At 41.8% G+C, this 24,926-nt stretch overlaps 1 protein-coding gene across 3 annotated transcripts in view; it reads right to left on the reverse strand.

Moving 5' to 3' along the window:
- LRRK2 (leucine rich repeat kinase 2) overlaps positions 1-24,926 on the reverse strand; it is a 148,123-nt gene that overhangs the window by 6,849 nt on the left and 116,348 nt on the right. For all 3 annotated transcript variants that reach the window (XM_056573633.1, XM_056573631.1, XM_056573630.1), the window contains exons 44-49: positions 24,672-24,772; positions 16,346-16,540; positions 15,133-15,326; positions 12,547-12,619; positions 1,563-1,747; positions 1,204-1,356 (exon numbers count right to left, since the gene is read on the reverse strand). In XM_056573633.1, the coding sequence (XP_056429608.1) occupies positions 1,204-1,356; positions 1,563-1,747; positions 12,547-12,619; positions 15,133-15,326; positions 16,346-16,540; positions 24,672-24,772 (901 nt within the window). The remainder of the gene's footprint in view (positions 1-1,203; positions 1,357-1,562; positions 1,748-12,546; positions 12,620-15,132; positions 15,327-16,345; positions 16,541-24,671; positions 24,773-24,926) is intronic.

The raw sequence follows: 24,926 nt of genomic DNA on the forward strand, positions 1-24,926 counted from the left end.
TGACAGGTACACAGGAAAAATAATTTAGTAGAAAGGAAAATGAAGAACGTAGTACTCACTCCTTTAACAATGCAAAAGGAGGATCCTTTATTTGAAAGCCATAGGAGCAGTTTGCAGGCAGAGACGGGGGAATAAAACAGCATGCGTTCCTCCAAGTTCAGGGGAGCGGCGACAGATCTGAGCTTGGAATAGCGCATTGTTTTATTGGCCTGTCCCTTCCTGTAATCTGTATCTATAACTTTCAAATAAAGGATCCTTGTTTTGCATCGCTAAAAGAGTGAGTGCTACGCTCTTCATTTTCCTTTCTACTATATTATTTTTCCTGTGTACCCGTTGTTTGCAAAAACCTTTTATATAATATAGATAATATTATTATATGTATGTTTGTAATATACATTGGCTAAAAAAATTTACGTTTCTAAGCACCACTCATGCGGCATACTGTATGGGAACTCCTAACATCCATGGTTTCCGTGCCTCCTGCAACGCTATTTAACCCTGGTGCGGAGCAGCTTTACTTCTTGCATCTTCCCATAGGCAAAATAGGTCTAAACTGATATATTATGTGAAATTTAACATATTTCAAATGTACAAGAAATTCTGAAAATGTCCTGTTTGAGAGGTATAAGGTTACAAATTGCCTATGTGCCTGCTTTGTATTGATAATTTTTGCCCTTGGTTACGAGTCACTGAGGACCCACACATGTTCAGTTCAACTGCAGTCTCCTAGAGGTATTGGCAGTTGGTCTCCACTGTGCATGTAAGCAAGGGGGGCTGTGGGGAGGTGTGTGCTCTGTTGCCTGGCAACAGCACGCTCACAGTTCAGAGAGGAAATCAGGAAACAATCAGATCCTTGGTGGATCTACAGGGAAATATAATATTTTATATAAAAACAGCATGTTTGTAAACCTTTGCATATATGTCTGAGCTAAACATCTGATTTTACCAACTTTGCCTTATGGGACAACCCCTTTAAAGTCTTTACTATTTTTTACTATAAAACTAACACAATATAAACAGCCAACAAAAAATATTACAACTACTACAGTTGATCTTTTTTTTCCTTGTGACTCCAACCCCACAACCGATAGGTAAAATTTCTAAATCCTTAGAATACACAATGGGATGTGTTATAATTAACATCTAATACCAATAACATACAATTAATCTGATAAAAAGGAAAAGGTAAGTACTGATATTTACTTTAAGAACTGAGCGCAGTCAAGTACTTCACATAATTTGTCTGTCTTTTTATCCCAAATCTCCACGTATGGACTGTATTTTTTTGCCACATAGATGTATTTGTCAATCGCAACAGAAGTAATATTCGAATCACTTACTGATCCATGTGAAAATCTAGAAATAAAAAACACAACACACTTTAGCCAAAGTAGTAAGCATGATGAATGAGACAAAAACAGCAGAAATATAGGATAAAAGACCAGAAGATATGTTTCTCTGTTATGAATAAGCATATCGCCTAAAAGAGATTAAAGCAATACACACTCTTTTGCAGCATGAAAAAAAACTGAAGACAAAATTCAGACACATTTTAAACTCACGGCATAGAGTGTTTTGTTTCAATAGTCTTCTGAACATAATAGTCACTGGAAAGGAATAAGATTTTTGTTCCACAAACTCCCCACACAGCAGTCTTTTCAGAGGAAAAAGTTGATTCGCACAGGCCCATCACTGGTGTACTGTCATCTCCCACATTAAGCATATTTGCAGGAGTAACATTACTGCACTAAAATAAAAATAAATAGTTCTTTATCAAAGACAATAGATATAATATATAATACTTAAAAGACAAAAAATAAATAGGTCAGTTTAAAAAACATCAAGAAGCGCATTAACCTAAGAAAAGAACAATGCATGATGTTATATAATAAGTAAAGGATAGTATATAAATATTGACTAAAATCCCCGTATTTATGTTTCAAATATTTTCAGTCAGTAAAATGAACAGTAGAACGGATTTAAAAATGAAAGACAGTTACAAGAAAAGAAGAAAGGTTGTTAGGACAGCCTTCTCTAGTCATCCAGTCTGTTATTAAAAGCCCTACAGGAGGCTATACCATGTGATCTTTTGATTGCTTAAACTGATCAATGCCGTGCCATAGCATAGCATTGATCAGTGTTCTCAGCACTCTGCTGTTCTAGCCTGCTGAGCAGGCATGGAGCAGCAGATCGCCGAACGGACAAGGAGGAGGAGGCAGGTGAGGACCCTCTCGTCATCCAGTAAGCTGATCAGGACATTGTGATTTTGTCACGATACTGAGCTGCCAGGATAGTTTCACTTTCATTTTAGACACTGCAATCAACTTTCATTGCGGCGTCTAAAGGGTTAATGCCAGGCATCGGCCTGATAAGTGGTGCCCGGCATTAGCCGTGGGTCCTGGCTACATGTAGCAACCGGGACCCACTGGGTTTATCCTGTTCTCCGCTGATTAGAACGGTTTAAACCCCATAAACAGAACCAGGGCGTACATGTACGCCCTTAGTCCTTAAAGTAGTACTTTGGGATGCAAAAATTGTCATTCAGACTGGCGGTAGTAAAAAAATAAAGAGATACATACCTGCCGTTGCTCCCCCAGTGCCTCCGGTAACCCACTCCGGCCACCGCCGCAATCCTCTTCTTGATTGCCGATGGTCAGTGAGTCATACTGCACTCAGCAGATCACCGGCCGCAGTGAAGTCCCGCCTCGGCCGGCGATAGGCTGAGCGGCAGTGTGACGTTTTTGGTCCCGGCATCGGGGGGAGTATCTCTTTATTTTTTTGACTGCCGCCAGTCTGAATGACAATTTTTGCATCCCAGTGTACTTCTTTAAGTACCAGGGCTGTATGCCCTTGGTCCTGGACAGGCTTAAACAGATATTTTCGACAGTAAAGAAAAAATAAGTACATAGAATAATAAACAAAGGTCACCACATATTAACAAGATCAGGTTACAATATGGGAATCTGCATAGATCCGGCTGTCAAGATGTTGGAACATCCAGGTTTTTTCCAGGTCGGCTCCTGGACAGGTTGGGGGTTTGGGCTGAAGTTTAGCACTGATAAATGTAAGGTAATTCACATGGGGAGGAAAAAATATGCTAGAGTATTTACCAAATTGGAAAAAACTCTGTGAAATGACATGGAAAACGACGTGGAAATTTTAGTTGTCAGTGATTTTTTTTTTATTAAATGTTTTCATTTACAAGTTTTAGAAATTTTACAAACATGTTTCCCAACCTCGGAGAACCGACTCCCCCCTCACTATCACCCCACCCCCCACACCGCAAACAGACAGTAACAGTAGAAATAATTTACACAAACCGAACAGTGAAAAAGTGGGCATATAAAACAAGATATATATCAGTACCAATGAACTGACATATGCAGCATCTAAAGAATATAAATAAAAGCTCCAGCTTATGAAATACTGAAAAAAAAAACCTCCTGCTCAATAACCCCCTTTAAATTCCCCTGAAAGAGGCATTACATGGATCAACTTATGGTTAAACCCAAAAACTGGCCAACGTAAGTAAGACTCAGAACCCAAAAACAGAAGCGTCGGCATAAAATGCGACTTTGATCTCAATCCCTCCCTCTCCACAAAACCACACATCCCAAGGTAAGAACGGGGCACCATTATCAAGGTTCTATTGCTAAAGTAAATAAAAGTGTTGACAGTGGGCGCCCCTGATTTGTCCCCCTACCCCAATTAAAAAGCTCTGACAGACAACCATTAAAACATCCTGGTCATAGCGGTCTCAATACAACAATCGAACCTACGAAAGTAACCTTTCTACAATCCCAATCCAAGCACAATCAACTCTTTAAAATGCCTAAGTGGCATCCAAAGAGCGAATAGGCCGGTCAGATAATCTACAGGCACCTGGAGACTGAGATATAACCTATGAATTTGAATAGCCGTGGAGCAGTTTGACGTAAACCCAGACTGGTCAGTATGCACAAGAGAAGTAATTACTTTATATAGATGCAACACTTTGGCCAGAAACATGATATCTGTAGTAAGCAAGGAAATAGAGTGGAATAATTCAGGTAGCAATGGGTCTTACCCAGGTTTCTAGATAACCACTACAATAGCCTTAGACATGGAGGCAGGCAGCCTACCAGAACTAAAGGCATTATTGAATACCTCCATAAGCTGGGGCAAAAGCATATCGCCAAACCATCGACAAGTCATCCGATCCCAGGGTCTTGCTACTAGCCACAGATTGCACCACTATTTTCAGTTCCTTCAGATCCAAAGGACCGTCCAGATAAGTCCTATTCACTTCAGACAATTTACGCAACATAAGTCTGTCCAAATGAACTGGTAATTGTTTCGAAGGATAAGAGACAGTCCTTAGAATTAGCTATCAAGGCCAAAATATTTCCTGCCTTTTCCCCCTCATCATAATTTTTCAACTGTTGAAAGAAGTGCTTTCTCTTACCCAGTTCAATAAGATGGTCAGTTGTTCTGACTTCTGCACTTCTCGCCATGTGAGAAGAACTCTAGCAGTGCCCGACTGCACCAATTCGCCCTCCATATCTCGTACCCACCACTGCAAAAAGTCCTCAAATTGTCTAGTTTTAGATTTTAAATGACTAACAGCCTGTATAAGAGACTTCTTGAAACTAGTTTCACGTCACAGATTGACGCTTCTTCCGGCCAATAAGCTGTACACCTTATTGGCCAGAAGAAGCGTCAATCTGTGACGCGAAACTAGTCGCCTCTGGTGGTGTGCCCCCGCATCTCAAGAGCGGCTGCTCTCGCTCCCCGCGTGTGTGACCGTCTTTTATTGTTCCACTGCCGGTGTGAATAAAGAACAGAATTTGAACACTGCTCTTGGTTGGTGAGTGCGACTTTTTTCTACTTCGTTCAATTGGCTAATTTACAAATCTGTTTAACTTTCTGGAGCCAGTTGATATATATATAAAAAAAAAAAAGTTTTTTCCTTGATAACCCCTTTAAGAGTCCACAGGGAAGGACCAGAGGGATTAGGGCTACAGACCACCAGACTAAGAACCAGGGAAGAGTGGTCAGAGAGAGTTCTGGGAAGGTACATATAGAGCAAAGGTCACTCACTCATCACCAGTCAAGAAGCCAAATCAATACAAGAAAGTGCGTCATGAGAGCAAATATATCACAAAAATTGCCATTCTCCAGGATTATGGACTTGCCACAGAGCAAAGAGACCCAATTCCTACAGCAAAAATACAAATTTAGATATAGACATCCTCACCAATAAGGATGGGGAGTATTGTTGAAATACCCCAATAACAGTAAGGGAGCTACTGGGAAATGATCCACACAACATAATATCGTGGATCATTAGAGTATAGGGGGTATATACACAGCAAAAAGATCTATGCAATAGTACACTCGCCCCCCCTAGAGTAGCCAGTGTGTGTCAAGTGATAGCAGGCTCCAACCCAAGCCTTGTGGAGAGAGTACAATTTGTGAGCAGCCAAAAGAGTTTTCTGCAAACAAATCAAAGCCATATTACATAAAGAGCCATATCAGGACCAGGGTAGCTGAAATCCCACCAGGACAGAAGAGAGTAAAAAATGAAGATAAGTAAAATATAGGGAGCTATTCCCAAAAGGACACTAGATGGCAGCAAAGCAGAGCAAAAGTACCAAATCAAAGATACAGTGATCCCTCAACTTACAATGGCCTCAACATACAATAGTTTCAACATACAATGGTTTTTTCTGGACAATTGTAACTTGAAATCAGACACAACATACAATGTTACAGACAGTCCAGATCTGTAAAACATGTCAATGGCTGGAAGAAACAACCAATCAGAATCGGCATTCACTGGTAAAACACCTGTATTACTGAAGTGTATGCACTGACTGACTGATAGAGCCCACTACAGTACAGAGAGATATTACATGTTCTGTACTACACTTTACCTGTGTCAGGGATAGCTGCTCCAGGTGGGGGCGGCTCCATTTTATACTTTTTTAGGACACTGTATATGCTGTACAGGACCCTGTAGAAGCTCCTGTCCTCTACATAGACAATGATTTACAGCTCCCAGCAGATTTTTCTTACTTTTATATGTAAGGACTTGCTTCATCTGTATTAGTTATCTACTTATTTTTCTTTAATCCTGACTTTTTCCTATTTCTGGGTGACATTTTGGGGCTTCAGAACCAATTACCATAGATGGTTTCCATAGAGTTATGGTCTCAACATACAATGGTTTCAACATACAATGGTCGTCCTGGAACCAATTAATATTGTATCTTGAGGGACCACTGTACATTTGTAGTGCAAATCTGTCAAAAAAAAAAAAAAAAAATACATTGAACAAAAAACATGAAACATTAGTGCCTGCACATAGTGCAGGGAGAGGCACCAGTTTCAATACATCCATAGGGAAGCATCAGAAATCTCATGGAGCGAAGAGGATATCCATGACTTTTGGGTGCAGTGATATAAAATCAGAAAAGGTAATAGCAGGAAGACAATCAGGAAGTCTCAGTGGCACAGCACTTAACTGAAGAGACAGGATCAGTCTTGACCTCAAGCGCGTAATTGGCACTCATTGGCATTCAGCCAGCACAGTCCATTGACAGGTGAATTAAAGAAATGAGTGGTACCATTGGCAGCAACCATCAGTGCCAGATACAACATAGAGTAGGGCACCTGCAAGGCATCTAAGCATTGTTTCAAATCCCCAAACAAAATGAACTTCTTCTGAGGAGTAATCTATCAAGGACAACCGCTGACCAGTATTAGAAATGTCCATCTTGTCACAAGCAACAAACAGAATGTCTGCCTGGTAATATGGCAACTTGAGGAGGACAGCTCGATAAGGAGCACCGTGCAAAGGGCACATGAGCACCCAGTGCGCCCACACTACTGCATAAAGAGGAGAAACCGTGTCTTTCCTAAAGGTAGATAGAAGCCATGTTTAAAAAGAAGGTAGAAAGAAGTTTCCCTTTTAGGGACCCCAACCAGGCGTACGTTATGCCACCATAATCTGTTTTAAGGACACAGACCATTTTAGCCATAAGGACACAGCCAATTTTATTTTTTTCCTCGTCAACTTCTAAAAATCATAACTCTTTTACATTTTCATCCACAGGCTAGTATGAGGGCTTATTTTTTGTACGACCAGTTGTTCTTTGACATCACTCATTTTACCATAAAATGTATGGCAAAATGAAAAAAAATAAAGGGAACACTTAAACAACACAATGTAACTCCAAGTCAATCATACTTCTGAGAAATCACACTGTCCACTCAGGAAGCAACACTGATTCACAATCAATTTCACATGCTGTTGTGCAAATAGAACAGACAACAGGTGGAAATTATAGGAAATTAGCAAGACACGTCCAAAAAAGGAGTGGTATCATGCTTCCTGGCTGATATTTTGGTCACTTTTGAATGCTGGCAGTGCTTTCACACTAGTGGTAGCATGAGACGGAGTCTACAACCCACACATGTGGCTAAGGTAGTGCAGCTCATCCAGGATGGCACATCAATGCGAGCTGTGGCAAGAAGGTTTTCTGTGTCTGTCAGCATAGTGTCCAGAGCATGGAGGTGCTACCAAGAGACAGGCCAGTACATCAGGAGACATGGAGGAGGCTGTAGGAGGGCAACAACCCAGCAGCAGGACCGCTTCCTTCGCCTTTTGTGCAAGGAGGAGCACTGCCAGAGTCCTGCAAAATGACCTCCAGCAGGCCACAAATGTGCATGTGTCCACTCAAATGGTCAGAAACAGACTCCATGAGGGTGGTATGAGGGCCCAACATCCACAGGTGGGGACTGTGCAGGACGTTTGGCATTTGCCAGAGAACACCAAGATTGGCAAATTCACCATGGCGCCCTGTGCTCTTCACAGATGAAAGCAGGTTCACACTGAGCACATGTGACAGACATGACAGAGTCTGGAGACGCAGTGGAGAATGTTCTGCTGCCTGCAACATCCTCCAGCATGACCAGTTTGGCTGTGGGTCAGTAATGGTGTTGGGTGGCATTTCTTTGGGGGCCGCACAGCTGCTCATGTCCTTGCCAGAAGTAGCCTGACTGCCATTAGGTACCGAGATGAGATCCTCAGACCCCTTGTGAGACCATATGCTGGTGCGGTTGGCTCTGGGTTCCTCTTAATACAAGACAATGCTAGACCTCATGTGGCTGGAGTGTGTCAGCAGTTCCTGCAAGAGGAAGGCAATGATGCTATCGATTGGCCCGCCCGTCCCCCAGACCTGAATCCAATTGAGCACATCTGGGACATCATGTGTCGCTCCACCAACGCCACGTTGCACCATAGACTGTCCAGGAGTTGGTGGATGCTTTAGTCCAGGTCTGGGAGGGCATCCCTCAGGAGACCAATCCACCTCATCAGGAGCATGCCCAGGAGTTGTAGGGAGGTCATACGGGCACGTGGAGGCCCCACACACTACTGAGCCTCATTTTGACTTGTTTTAAGGACATTACATCAAAATTGGATCGGCTTGTAGTGTGGTTTTCCACTTTGATTTTGAGTGTGACTCCATATCCAGACCTCCATTGGTTGATAAATTTGATTTCCATTGATAATTTTTGTGTGATTTTGTTGTCAGCACATTCAACTATGTAAAGACGAAAGTATTTCATACGATTAGTTCATTCATTCAGATATATGATGTGTTGTCTTAGTATTCCCTTTATTTTTTTTGAGCAGTGTATTTGTGTGGGGAGATTGAAAAGAAAACCGCAATTTTGCAAATTTTGGAAGGTTCCGTTTTCACGCTGTACAATTTACAGTAAAAATGACATGTTTTCTTGATTCTGTGGGTTAAAACTAATAAAATAATATACATGATTACATATTAGTCTATTATTGTACCGCTTTAAAAAAATCTCCAACTTTTTAACAAAATTAGTGTGTTTAAAATCCCATTTGCACATATTAACCTTTTAATTATTATTATTTTTTTATGTTTTAATATTATGTGACAAAAAAGCTGCAATTTAGGACTTAAAAAAAAAAATTACGTTTACGCCATTCACCGTGCATTAAGTACCAGGGCACCAGGATGTACATTTACGTCCTATGTCGTTAAGGGGTTAAAGATAATAGATCATCCTCCTTAGATAGCAGAGAGGTAGCAGGCTGATTATGGCGGCAAACATCTCTGAACAGGGGGAAGCACCTTGTCCTCCAACTCACTGACTCTCCTCCACAGCGGAAGTCTTGTCTGTTACATTCTGTAAATCCTAACAAATATATGCGAACGTCTCTGTGGGGGATTCCACCTGGAATGTAATGGAGGGGTAACATTGGGTGACCACTCTACAGATGTCCTGCAGTGTGGGCTGTATAGCATCTGGCATTGCAGATCCTACACTAGCAGGGTCTGGGGCTATAGTAGGGCCTGAGGCTGTAACAGGCATATAAGGGCTGATGTCTGCAGTGTTCCCATGCAGCACAGACTCACTAGAGGAGCAGTCCTCCTCTCCCTTTGCAAAACTTGCCAGGTGTTCTGAAGTGTCAGAGGACATGTTCCTGCCCTGGTGAGAGATGGCACCAGCTTGGGGATCGTGGCTGCTCTATCCTGCCGCCTCCCACTGATGTCTTCCAACACCACCATCAGAACAGCACTGCAGAGTCTCCGCACACACGTGGAGCAAATCAGGGCACAGGAGGAGGTAATTATAGCTCCCAAAAATGGCAAATCAGTGCGGGAGCTCACAGGAACATGTCCGCTCACATCCCAGGCTAATTTCCGCACTAAAGTTGGCAGTAAATTTAACTGCGGCAATCTGCGTTAGGCAGCTGTGCAGCTAGGGCAAATAAAATCATGGGGTGCATTAAAAGGGGCATAGATGCACACAACATAGAAATAACATTGGCACCAATGTACAAGAAAGCATAGTGACGCTGGAGAGGGTTCAAAGATGGACAACTAGAGTAATAAATGGAATGGGAGGACTACAGTCCCCAAAAAGGTTTTCAGAATAAGGGTTATTCAGTTCAGAAACAAATTAAATATATCAAGTGGCGCTACAAAGATTTATACAACCAAGGGACATCCTCTACATCTAAAGTAAGAAAGCTTCTACACTAACACAAAAAAGGGGATTCTTTACAGTAAGAGCAGCAAAACTACGGAACTCACTGCCAGAGGAAATGTGGTCATGGTGAACTCAAAAGTGCCAAGTTACATTTCTGGAGAGTAATAATACTGTATTGCAGGTTATAATTACTAGATTCTGCATAATGGTAATTGATTTATTCTGATTTAGCCTGATTTGGTGTCCAGAAGTGATTTTTCTTCCTAAAATGAGGAAAATGTACTTATATTTTATGTTTTTTTATTCCTCCTCTGGATCAACCTTGCAGGGTAACAGGCTAAACTGGAGGGACGTACCGTATATACTCGAGTATAAGCCGACCCGAATATAAGCCGAGGTCCCTAATTTCACCCCAAAAACCCAGGAAAAGTTATTGACTCGAGTATAAGCCTAGGGTGGGAAATACATCCTCCCCCCTGTCATCATCCAGACCCCCGTCATTAACACCCTCATCATCATCACCTGTCATCATCCCCCCCTTCATCATTACCCTGTCATCATCCCCCCCCCTTCATCATCCCCGTCATCATCCCCCCTTCATCATCCCCCCCGTCATCATCCCCCCCCTTCATCATCCCCCCCCTTCATCATCCCCCCCTTCATCATCCCCCCCTTCATCATTACCCTGTCATCATCCCCCTTCATCATTACCCTGTCATCATCCCCCCTTCATCATTACCCTGTCATCATCCCCCTTCATCATTACCCTGTCATCATCCCCCCTTCATCATTACCCTGTCATCATCCCCCCTTCATCATTACCCTGTCATCATCCCCCCTTCATCATTACCCTGTCATCATCCCACACCACCCCCTTCATCATCACCGCTTGTCAATGTCTGATTTGGTCTTCAACCTGCGGACCTCCAGATGTTCCAAAACTACAACTCCCAGCATGCCCGGACAGCCATCGGCTGTCCGGGCATGCTGGGAGTTGTAGTTTTGAAACATCTGGAGGTCCGCAGGTTGAAGACCACTGCCCTGGCCTTCGTCATCATCCAGTCCCCCCTCCCCCCTTTAGTTTTGTACTCACCTCCGCTCAGCGGGGCGTTTGGGTGAGCTGGTCCGGGCCATCTGTGCTGCAGGACCGTAGGTGGGGAGGGATGGTCGTTCCGGGCTGTCCATCTTCACCGGGTGGGCCTCTTCTCCGCGCCCGGCCCCGGAATAATGACGTTGCCTTGACGACGACGCACAGGGACGTTCACGTTGGTCAGTTTAATAAGATTATATTTCTGCTTATATATTTTGGTGGTCTTACTACTATTAATTTATTTTAAAATGTATTTTATATTTTTATATTGAGATAATATTTTATTAGTAAGTGCTGTGATCCCACAAGGGCCCTGTGGGTCACTGTCACCACCACATGTATATTATTTAATCTAATAAATATCTAAATTCATATCTGGTGTCCACATATCCTTGACATTGAGCCCAAATTTTTCCTTTTTTTAATTTACAAATCTATTTAACTTTCTGGCACCAGTTTTTCACCGGAGTACCCCTTTAACTGCAGGTACTACTGATCCCAACATGGAGCACACTCTGCTCCATGCTGGGAGCTGTAGTACCTGCATGTAACTACAGACACCTGTTACGATCTTTCTATTAATGCAGGTACTACAGCTACCAGCATGGAGCAGAGTGTGCTCCATGTTGGGAGCAGTAGTACCTGCAGTTAAGGAAAGATCACAGCGGATGTCACTCCTGACACCCGCTGTGATCCTCCTGTACAATGTATAGATGCGGCCGGCCGTTCTTCTATGGTCCCCTGCACTGACGTATATATACACCTATTCATATTTCCCAAAGAGAGTTGTGATTGGCTGGAACCATCTAGCCAATCACAGCTCTCTGTGGGAATTATGAATAGGTGTATATATATACAGCAGTGCAGGGGACCACAGAAGAGCGGCCGGCCACATCAATTTATTATACAGAAGGATCACAACAGGCCAGGGGCGATCTGTCAATTAGTACAGGTACTACTACTTAAATCATGGAACAGTGTGTTCCATGCTGGGAGTCGTAGTACTACCTAAAAAATGGAGAAAAAAAAGTGAAAAACACACACACTACATTTCTGTTATGGTCGGCTACATTTTTTAGTGTCCTGCCCGCACACATAAATTGATCCCTGTTTAAAAAGTAATAAAAATGTAGTTATAAAAAAGAAAAATGTTGTTAAATACAATTTTTTCCATCACTACTGTATCCTATATTATTTATATTTTTTTTTTGTACATATTGGTGTATTTATTTATTGATGCACATTTTTCCTTGCAAAACTTGTGTCCATTAATAAACTTATGAAAACTTCCTCTATAAGCCCACATAGTAGCTGTTACATCAGCATGTACCCTTTCAAAAAGTGTTTAATCTACTTAGAATAACTGAGAAAACAAGTGTAGAAGGGCAAGTATACCTTAAGATATAACAATTTCTCATAAATTATCCTAAATCTTAGCTAACCTTAATTGTAGAAGCTTCAAAGATTGCAATGTGGCCATTGGCTGTTCCAACCAGGAGAAAATATTTTTTCTGACTAAAATAAATAAAATAGTTTAAAAATACAATATAAATAACAGTGCAAATGCAAAATGATTCCCCATTTTACGTCAAACAAATGCAATTTTATGCATTAACAGGAAGTAAAAACATATACACTAAGGTCATTTTTTGGGGACTTAGGACTTAAAGGTTGGTGTGTCAGATAGGAGTTGGTTGGTATAAATACCGTAAGAGCACCACAGGCTTGGTGTGAACTAAGATTAAAGGGGTATTCCAGGCCAAAACTTTTTTTTATATATCAACTGGCTCCGGAAAGTTAAACAGATTTGTAAATTACTTCTGTTAAAAAATCTTAATCCTTCCAATAGTTATTAGCTTCTGAAGTTGAGTTGTTTTTTTCTGTCTAACTGCTCTCTGATGACTCACGTCCCGGGAGCTGTGCAGCGCCTATGGGGATATTCTCCCATCATGCACAGCTCCCGGGACGTGACATCATCATTGAGCAGTAAGACAGAAAACTCCAGAAGCTAATAACTATTGGAAGGATTAAGATTTTTTAATAGAAGTAATTTACAAATCTGTTTAACTTTACGGAGCCAGTTGATATATATAAAAAAAGGTTTTGCCTGGAATACCCCTTTAACACAGCATAATCTATATGGGTGATAATATTTTACCTGCAGCTTCCACTTCAACATTAAAATGCCTTCAAAGGCTCATATTTACTTAGAGTGCCTGTTTCCACACCACATAAATCCCCACATTAGGGTTTTAGTTTCTCACCCTACTAGATTTGTTATATAATTAATTGCCACTTATGTATTTGGCTGTTTTTTCATGTGAGCCTATATGCACCAACGTGAGCCAATTTACTCAAACTATTCCAATCACATTACTAATGTGAAAACAGACGGATTGAAAATTGGTCAGGAAAGTTCTAACACCATGCACCAAAATGTATAGGGAAATGCCAAGGCCCCTTTTTCAGGTATCTTTGCACCTTTCTAGACAAATTTGCTCAAACAAGCAGAAACAGAAAAAATCATGATAAATCTGTCGGGAAAGGTGTGAACATGCGTGAAATGCTATAAACACAACAGAAACTGTTTGTTTTTACATTAGTAAATCTGGGCCAATGTGTGTCATGTGGAAGCAAAGAACATCTTCTGTAAAATGGCTGGCACATTTAGCCTGGCCACAGAAGCACTTCCACATAAAGTTTAATCTTCTGGACCATAACTAAGCTATATTTAGCTTAAAATTTAGTAACAGGTCACAGTATAACGCTTTTTTTTGGGAGTGATAAGTTGCTTTATAGAATCAGAATTTTCCGAATCATGCATGAAATATAATGGACATCCGGAGTATAATTCATAGAATATATATATATATATATATATATATATATATTTTTTTTTTTTTTTTATTTATTTACATCAAATGTAAGGATGCACTTACTGTATTTAAAGGTGTACTCCGCCCCTAGGCATCTTATCCCCTATCCAAAGGATAGTGGATAAGATGTCAGATCGCCGCGGTCCCGCTGCTGACGTCATGGCTCCGCCCCTTGTGACATCACGGCCCGTCCCCTTAATGCAAGTCTATGGCAGGGGGCGTGATGACCACCACGCCCCCTCCCATAGACTTGTATTGAAAGGGGTGGGACGTGACGTTATGAGGGGCGGAGCCGTCTTCATGATGCTCCGGCCCCTGTATTGCCTGTCATTACGTGCAGAGCGAACTCGCTCTGTGCTGTAATGATAGCGCAGTGCCGCAGCGGGGATCCCAGGGCTCCCCAGCAGCGGGACCGCGGCGATCTGACATCTTATCCCCTATCCTTTGGATAGGGGATAAGATGTCTAGGGGCGGAGTACCCCTTTAAGGACTGTGCATAAATCTTTACTGCACTTGCTTTTAGTATGTTAAAATCGCATAAAATAACATAAAATCTTTAATGCAGAGCACTTTGTTGTTTACAACCTCCAGGTGCTCATAGACTGAGCCTGAGTCTTTAGGATTATTATTAAAGGGGTGCTCCACTGGAAAATATATATTTTTTTTAATCAACTGGTGCCAGAAAGTTAAACAGTTTTGTAAATGACTTCTATTTCAAAATCTTAATCCTTCCAGTACTTATCAGCTGCTGTATACTACAGAGAAAGTTCTTTTCTTTTTGAATTATCTTTCTTTCTGACCACAGTGCTCTCTGTTGACTCCTCGGTCCATTTTAGGAACTGTCCAGAGTAAGAGCAAATCTCCATAGCGAACCTCTTCTGCTCTGGACAGTTCCTGACATGAAAAGAAGTGTCAGCAGAGAGCACTGTGGTCAGACAGAAAGGAAAGTAAAAAAGAAAAGAACTTCCTGTGGAGCATACAGCAGCTGATAAGTACTGGAAGATAAGATAAGATTTTGAAATAGAAGTCATTAAAAAAATCTGTTTAACTTTCTGGCACCAGTTCATTTGAATTTTTTTTTCCAATGGAGTACCCATTTAATAATAATAATAATAACACCCATAATATTAATGTTGTTTCATAAAAACATACCTCTGCCGTATTTGACAAGAAAACAAGAAGCATGTAATGGAGTCAGGCATTTTCTTCAGACAATGTTTTGTCTTTAGATCATCTGAACGTGCAGCCAGAATTTCACCAGACTGTGTTCCTGCCAAGACCCAGTGTTCTCTTTCATCTGGTACAGTCACAAACGCAAGACAAAGGATTCTACTATCACAAAAATCCTGAAATCAAAATGGAAGAATTGTAAATGCATCAAACAAATGTATAAAATCACACAGCTCTATAAATAATTGTAGAATCCTTATCAGTTTCTTTTGAGTTTGCATATTTTCTGTTATAATTGAGAAAGTACATAGAAACATATTGGGGGAGATTAATCAAAACATGTGCAGAGGAAAGGTTGCCCATAGCAACCAGGTTGAAGCAATCTGATTGGTTGTTATGGGCAACTTGACAACTTTTACTCTGCACAGGTTTTGATAAATCTCCTTTAGCCTTATGACAGAAAAAACACATGGCCCATCTAGGCTGACGTTATATATGCTTATTCCAGACGTGTACATTCACCTACTGGTGATTTTCCCAACCACATCTACCTGACAGAAGATGAGGAATGCAAAAATAAAGTACTTGGATCGGTAAGTGCTGCCGGTCTTTGAACCAATATTTTTTTGTAGGCAAGATCTCCAGAAGTGGGCACAGTATTGCAGATGTGGTCTCACTAAAGCTCTAATACAGCAGAATAACAGTCTCCTCCTAATGGTTATACTTCTAGCTACAGTATGTAACCAGGCACCCAACTTGCTTTTTCTATTGATTGGCTGCGCCGTTGACTTATTTTGAGATTGTGGGAAATCACTACCCCTTCTCTTCTGAAGCCTTCACTAACCCAGAACTGCTGATATGATGCTAAGAGGATTTCTTTTTACCCAGGAGCATTATTTTACATTTAGGAACATGGCTGCTTACTTCCAGAAACAGCACCACACCTGTCCATAGGTTGTGTGTAGTACTGCAGCCGAACCTAAATTATTTAAAAAGTGTACCTGTCATTTAAAAAACTGAGACCCCCATATATCGGGACAACACCCTCACCAATCTTTTTGTCGCTGCCCCTTATAATGGAGCAGTGTGAAAGACCACAGAGTAATGCACACTACCACACGCTTATCCTCCCTTGTTCTCTTCAGGATATCTTGGCAACAGCTTACATGAAATGTTTAAGAAATTGACTAAATACCTCACATGTATGTCCACCTTTTATTAAGTTCAAACTTGAAATCTGGCCTTTGTCAGTACTGCCACTTCCAACCAAGACAGTGGGTACTTTAAAACGTGGGTTGGTAGCCACCATGCATTCTGCTGTTAGTGGGCTTGATATTACAAAATTCCTCATTAAACACAGGAGTTCTGCAGAGTTCAGGATCTCAAAAACCTGTAAGGAATCAGACAACACAGATTTTATAGGCATTTCAAAAACAAAATTTAGTAACATATTATTTCTCACATATAAAGAGATGTGTAACAATAATACCAATGCAATAATAACAAATGAACTGTATTACTGAATACTATATTAGTATTAAATACATTGTTTCCAATCATTGTAAAGATCATTTACATGCATTCTCGCACATGTATTTTCTAATATGATCACTGTACACTACAGAAGTATAGTACTAACCACTACAATAGTAATAGCCATTTATCAACAAAAAGCAAAATGACAACCAAGGGGGAATTTATCATTCTGTGTGTATATTATGTTATTCGTAAAAAAAATGTTATCAAAATGGTGCCAACTCTCTAAGGTATATAGTTATTTCTTTAGATGCTGTGTGGATATGTTAGCTTCTAAGTGTGCCCACGGCTAAAGTAAACCTATGCAAAAAATATCCGCCTTTAGGAAAAGTCACATTTTTTGTATTTTAGACTTACAAGTGAAGCACTGTAAAGAACATTTCTGGGGAAAATAGTGATGATGCATGTCCTTTAGCTCTTACAGCTAAAGGAAACTAGCTTCGTAATCATAGTTTAGTTATTCTGGGCAGTACTTATGTGTGTAAGTATCTAAAGAAACTGTTATATTTTTATAGAATATCACAGTAAACTCTGCCTCAAATACAAGCTTAAGCGTAATCGATCCACAGTATATTTTATGCTGCGGAACTGCAGGTGACCAATAGTGTGCCTCCAACTGTTGCCACAAAAATTTTATTTTATACACATACACTGCAAAAACTCACAAAAAAATTATACTGAATTTCAGACCCATTGTGAGGGTATAATAAATTCATACAGATTAGTGCCCAAACTCATTCTAGCTCATATATTAACAACATCAATATTAAACAGTAAGCGATTCTATACAATTCAAGCTAAATAAGAAGTATGAAAGAAGAAGCATTATAACCAAGGAAGTTGAAGTGACAGAAATGATTAACATACCAAAAGAAAGGTAAATATTTAAAGATGTAATGAATATTGTTCAACTACCACTAGACACAGCGTCTACTTCCTTCACACTAGTGCAAATAGTAACTACATTAATACAAACATATTTTGGAACATCATGTAGTATGAGGACATTAATTAAATGCGACAATAACTGTGACATTGAGGAGTGGTTCATACATCATGTAACCTTCACTTCATTAACTTCTTGTACCTGGTCAACATTATTAAAGTTACTATCCACTTATTTTTATTTTTAAAGTATACCTTTTCATTTACTTATGGAAATGTTTCTGTACAAATGAAATTGGGTAAACAGAGCTAATATTAACTATATTAAATATGTTGAAAAGAAAGTAGGAAGAACAGAGAATCAAAACCAATACAATTCATGGTTATTTTATAAAAAGATTTCAAAATTGAAATGCTCAAATTTGAGAAAGTAATCCAGAAATGTGAAATAAGTCCCCCATCTAAAATGACATACAAAAGGGATTTATCAAGATTGATGTTTGAAACCCTGGTCTATATCAATCCCCCGCCAGTGCCAGAGTTCAGAAGCACAGACAGGTACTGGTAGTGGAGGGACTCAATTATTAGGGGGACAGACAGGGCGATCTGTCACAAAGACCTGGATCGCCGAACAGGGTGTTGTCTTCGTGGCGCTCGAGTTCGGCACATCGCGATCGGGTTGATAGTGGGACTGGAGAGGACCCAGCAGTCATGGTACATAGTGGCACCAATGACAAAGTAAGAGGTAGGTGGAGTGTCCTTAAAAATGATTTCAGGGACTTAGGGCGCAAGCTTAAGGCAAGGATCTCCAAGGTAATATTTTCTGAAATATTACCTGTACCACAAGAGGCAGCGGAAAATTTGGGAGATAAACAAGTGGCTCAAAAGCTTGTATAGGAAGGAGCGGTTTGGGTTCATGGAGAACTGGGCTGACTTCGCTGTCGGATACCGGCTCTCCCGTAGGGATGGGCTGCACCTCAATGGGGAGGGTACAGCTTTGCTTGGGGAGAAGATGGCTAGAAGGGTGGAGGAGTGTTTAAACTAGGGACTGGGGGGGAGGGAACCTACAACATAGAGGGGGACGATAGTGTAGATAGAGAGGGGGGACTTATTAATGTACCTGGGGTGGAGCGGAGGGAGGGGTTAGAATAGTTAATAGGGATTGGCTTCATAGGAAGAAAAAACATACACCTTTGAATTGCATGTTGACTAATGCCAGAAGTCTGACCAATAAAACTGACGAACTGGAGTTGAAAATGTCTAAGGAGGATTATGACATAGTGGGTATAACAGAGACTTGGTTGGACGATAGCTGTCCTTATGTAAACTCCAGTATGAAGGCCGCACTGCGGGAGGATATACAGGATGGAAACTATAATGTGGAGTCACTATGGGTATAAATATATGGAGAAAAAAACAAAAAAATTCTGATAGGGGTTTGCTATAAGCCACCAAACATAATGGAAGAGGCAGAAGATCAATTACTGAGGCAAATAAACAAGGCAGCAAATCAGAATGAGGTGATAATAATGGGGGACTTTTACTATCCTGATATAAACTGGGAGACTGAGACCTGTGAATCTCATAAAGGAAACAGGTTTCTGACTATAGCTAAAGACAATTATCTGTCCTAAATGGTGCAGGGCCTGACCAGAGGGGGCACCCTACTAGACTTAATATTAACCAATAGACCTGACAGAGTAACTAATGTGCAGATAGAAGGATACCTAGGGAATAGTGATCATAATATAATATATTATAACTTGTTCTTCAATAAGGGAATCTCACGAGGGGCCACAAAAACAATGAACTTTAGGAAGGCAAAGTTTGAACAACTCAGAGAAGCCCTTAACAATATAAAATGGGATAATGTCCTCAAAAACAAGAATACTGACACTAAATGGGAAACTTAAGAATATTTTACCTTATGGGAATAAAAGGGTCAGAAATAAAAGGAAACCAATATGGATGAATAAGAAGGTTAAGGGGGAAATAAATGACAAAAATAAAGCATTTAAACTACTAAAACAGGACGGCAGTGAAGAAGCATTAAAAAGCTAAAGAGAAAAATTTAAAATATGTAAAAAAAAATAAAAACAAACAAAACAGATAAAAGTCACAAAAATAGAGACAGAAAGACTCATTGCCAAAGAGTAAAACTAACCCCAAAATGTTCTTTAACTATATAAATACCAAAAAGGTCAAAAATGTAAGTGTTGGCCCTTTAAAAAATTATGAGGAAGAAATTATAGACGGGGATCAGGAAAAAGCAAATATATTAAACAAATTCTTCTCCACTGTATTCACCGAGGAAAATTAAATGTCAGGTGAAATACAGCTAGATAAGGTAAACTACCCAGTAAAGCGCAATGTCATGAAATCTGGGTGCAATAACCTGCACACAGCCTTTGTACTGTGTGCAGGTGGTGTGTATAGCAATGTTTTTACCGGATATTTGCAGGCTTTCATGACGCCAAAAAATGCTTTTAATCAAAGCCACTGACGGCCGGATAGGCGTGGCGCGTGGTACGTGATGCCCTGCCGCCGCCACGACCACCCCCACGCCTGCCTAGTATTTCAGCGCTGGGACCGCTGTGTGATTGACACACAGGTCCCAGCGCATGCGCCCTTCAGCTATTCTAACGTGCGCGCCGCTGTCTTCCTCTGCAGCGAGTTTTCGCTGCCGCCGCCTTCCTCCTCAGTGCGCCTGCGCAGTGCTAGGTGCAGAGAGCACGCTTCCTCTCTGCCCCTAGTATCGGGAACTGTGCAGGCACACTGAGGAGGAAGACTGCGGCGGGAGCGAGCACTCGCTGGGGGAGCGAGCGCTTGCTGGGTGACACACAGTGGTGCACACGTTCGATTAGCTGAAGGGCGCATGCGCTGGGACCTGTGTGTCAGTCACACAGCGGTCCCAGCGCTGACATACGTGGTAGGCGTTGGGGTGGGCGTGGCGGCGGCGGGGCATTGCGTACCTTGCGCCACGCCTATCAGACAGTGGCTTTGATTAAAAGCATTTTTTGGCGTCATGAAACCTGCAAATATCAGGTAAAAACATTGCTATATACACCACCTGCACACAGTACAAAGGCTGTGTGCAGGTTATTGCACCAAGATTTCATGACAGTTGCGCTTTAACTTCCGTTGTATGTAAATTGTTTGAGGGTTTTCTAAGAGATGCTATTTTGGAATATCCTGAAAAAATTTAATGTATGACTCCTTATCAGCATGGCATTATGAGGGATCGGTCCTATCAAACTAACCTGATCAGCTTTTATGAGGAGGTGAGCTCCAGACTGGGCCAGGGGCAATCGCTGGATGTTTTATATCTGGATTTTTGCAAAGCATTTGATACGGTGCCACATAAAAGGATGGTGCATAAAATGAGAAGGATTGGGCTGGGGGAGAATGTGTAACTGGCTCAGTGATAGGAAACAAAGGGTGATTATTAATGGCACTTATTCTAATTGGGTGACTGTTACTAGTGGGGTACCACAGGGGTCAGCCTTGGGTCCTATTCTATTTAATATATTTATTAATGACCTTGTAGAGGGGTTGAATAGTAAAGGAGCAATCTTTGCAGATGATGCTAAACTCTGTAAAGCGGTAAACACAATAGAGGACTGTGCACTGTTACAAATGGATCTGGATAGGTTGGAGGTTTGGGCTGAGAAGTGGCAGATGAGGTTCAACACTGATAAATGTAATGTAATGCACATGGGGAAGAAAAATCCAGGCTGGGATTATATATTAAATGGGAACACACTTGGGAAGACTGACATGGAAAAGGACTTGGGAGTCTTAGTTAACAGTAAGTTTAGCTGTAGTGACCAGTGTCAGGCAGGTGCTGCCAAGGCAAATAAAATCATGGGGTGCATCAATAGGGGCATAGATGCCCACGACAAGGAAATAATTCTACCGCTGTACAAACCACTAGTCAGACCACACATAGAATACTGTGTACAGTACTGGGCACCAGTGTACAGGAAAGATATAGTGGAGCTGGAGAGGTTTCAAAGATGGGAAACCAGGGTAATCCGGGGAATGGGAGGACTACAGTACCTAGAAAGATGCCGATGCTGATCTGAGGAAGAGGGGGTTACCCTCGAGACGCATCATCCATTTTATTTTGTTTTATTACAATAAAAGTGATCCATACATGGATCTTTGACTAGAAACTCTGTGACTCTGATGTTTGGCCGAGCAGCACCTGGAATTGATGGTCTTTCTTTCCCTACATACTCTGCATACTACTACAGAACATCTCAGACTGATCCCTTAAGACCTTCTGGCTGAGCAGCAAGCCACATCACTAGACCTCAGCATTGAGGTGATATGCTAAATTTTCTTTGCTTTAAAGATGAGCAGCCACCTATAAGGGGCTTAAATTCCTGACTACTGTATAGCCACCGTACCATTAAGTAATACACGAGGCGCCGTATGAGGTCTTTTTTTTCTACATTACCACATGTGGACAGATGAGACCAAGATAGAGCTGTTTGGTAAAGCACATCATTCTACCGTTTAACGAAAACGGAATGAGGCCTCCAAAGAAAAGAACACAGTACCTACAGTGAAACAAGGTGGAGGTTCAATGATGTTTTGGGGTTGTTTTGCTGCCTCTGGCACTGGGTGCCTTGAATGTGTGCAAGGCATCATGAAATCTGAGGATTACCAACGGATTTTGGGTATCAATGTACAGCCCCGTGTCAGAAAGCTGGGTTTGCGCCCGAGATCTTGGGTCTTCCAGCAGAAAAATTACCCCAAACATATGTTAAAAAGCGCCCAGAAATGGATGGCAACAAAGCGCATGAGAGTTCTGAAGTGGCCAGTAATGATCTAAATTCCATTGAACACCTGTGGAGAGATCTTACAATTGCTGTTGGGAAAAGGCGCCCTTACAATAAGGAGCAGTTTGCAAAGGAAGAGTGGTAAAATCTTCCAGCTAAGAGGTGTAAGAAGCTTATGGATGGTTATAGGAAGCAACTGATTTCAGTTATTTTTTTCCAAAGGGTGTGCAACCAAATATTAAGATAAGAGTGCCAATAATTTTGTCCAGACAATTTTTGGAGTTTGGTGTGACATTATGTCCAATTTGCCTTTTTTCCTCCCTTTTTTGGTTTAGTTCCAATATACACAAAGTGAAAAAACATGTGTATAGCAAAACATGTGTTACTGCAATCATTTTCTGTGAGAAATACTTCATTTTCTTGAAAAATTTCAGGGGTGCCAACATTTACGGCCATGACTGTATATGAGATCTTTTTCACCTTCTTTAAAGTGTCAGGTGTGGAGGCAATCTTATGTGTGCAGCCACAGAAAATATTTGGTTTTTTCCTTAAACACCTGCCTTCCCTGGCTGAATTTCATGGACATAAGCCATTTTAAACCATAACTATGTAATACAGAGGACTATAGAGAGTTTAAAAGGGGTCCTCCGGTGGCCAATGTGTTTTTTCAGTTTCTACTTACCCTTGCAGGTGAGTTTTCTTATCTCTGGTCTCGTGCTTGCTCTTTGTTTGTTTGTCTTTCTTTTCCTTTCTTTGCACAAGTGTGTCCGTGTAGTGTAGCATCTATTTCCCTTTTGCCTTTGCTTCAGAAACTACAGCTCCCAGCATGCATTGTAGCCTGTCTCCTCTTTCAGTGCCCTGCCCAACTTGTTTTGCGTTTTCGCCCAGCCCTGTTTGTGGGCGTTTTTATTTTTTCCCTTTGGCACTCCCTTTCCCGCCCTGCTCATTAGTATAGTCCTCTCACCCTCACTGTCAGCTTCTCACCCAACAGTCCCCACATCAGGGCATGAATGAATTTCCTGCCGCAGCGCGCTGTCCCCACAATGTGACACGCGGGTGCTGCTCTGCTTCCTGCCCCCTCCACCACCCCAAGCGAAGTCCCCGCAAGGGTTAACTGGGAATGAATTGCCAGTTGCAGCGCTGTCCCCATGTCAGGGAACTAGTCATATGTGACCCGCGGGCGCTGCTCTGCTGGCCGGCTCTTTACATGGCAGTGCACTCAGCCTATCACCGACAGAGGCGGGAAATCGCTGCGGACGGAGATTTACTGACGGCTCTCAGCAGAGGACCGCAGCAGAGGACCGCAAAGCCAGGAAGGTAAGTCAAAGTTTATTTTGTTTATTTTTGCAGCCCCGGGCACAGGAATATGTCACAATCATTATTACAGATGTCCCTTAACTGTGACACTGATCAGAAGCCCTGCGCTCGCGCTCACAATTCATTCATTCCCTGATGTGGTGAGAATGTACAGGGCAGCTGCGGCTCACAGTTAACCCTTGCAGGGACATTGCTTGGGGGGGGGTTTATCAGGAAGCAGAAAAGCACCCACGGGTCACATATAACTAGTTCCCTGATGTGGGGACTGCGCTGTGGCTGGCAATTCATTCCCAGTTTACCATTGTGGGGAATTCGCTTGGGGGGGGGGGGGGGGGGGGGGTGGGGGTTATCAGGAAGCAGAGGAGCACCCACGGGTCACATATGACTAGTTCCCTGATGTGTGGACAGTGCTGCGGCTGGCAATTCATTAATTCCCTGATGTGGGGACTGCTGCAGGGGGAATCGTGATAGCGCTGCGGCTGATATGTTACTAATTTCCCCCGCCATGGGGATCATGCGCCTGCGGGGGAATCATGATAGCCGATTCCCCCGCGGACGCACGGTCCCAATGGCGGGGAAGGGGTTACACGTCAGCCGCAGCGCTGATACAGGGTATTCAAGCAGGGCAGGCTGACAGCGGTAGGAGACATCCATCCTCCCTCAACAATTCAATGAATATTCGTTACAGGGGTGTGGAAAAGGGGCAAAACCATTGCAGAACAAAAAAAAAACAGCAATGCCTACAACTCTGATGTCTTGTCCACAACAGTGAACAAACATGGCCGAAGGTGTGGACAACAGTCAAAAGCAACCAGAAAAACTACTGAACTTCCTTCACAGAAAAGAGGTCAGTAAAAAACATATACGCTGTGGACAGATGTATAACATGTGAATTACAAAAGTGCTAAACTCACTACAAGCATGCTAGATAACCATAAAACTGTGGTACCAGAGTACTCCTTTAAGGCCAAACATTTAAGTATTAGTAACGTGTACCTTGTCAGATGTGGGGCGCTCTTGAGGATTTTCTTTTAAGCACTTTTTAATCAATACTTCAACTTCTGGCCATGCAGCACAATTATACTCTTTGACTGGATCTAAAACAATAAAAGAAAGCATGCAAGATATGATCATTTATAATTATTAAAGCCGACTTGTCAGCAGGACATTAGGGGTGTATTTAAGCATATGAGCAGATAGGGTTGGTTATCATGGCTACAGGCAAAAGGGCAGGTAAGTCCAACCCATGTC

This window comes from Hyla sarda, chromosome 4 (genome assembly GCF_029499605.1).
Source record: "Hyla sarda isolate aHylSar1 chromosome 4, aHylSar1.hap1, whole genome shotgun sequence".
Lineage (NCBI taxonomy): Eukaryota > Metazoa > Chordata > Amphibia > Anura > Hylidae > Hyla > Hyla sarda.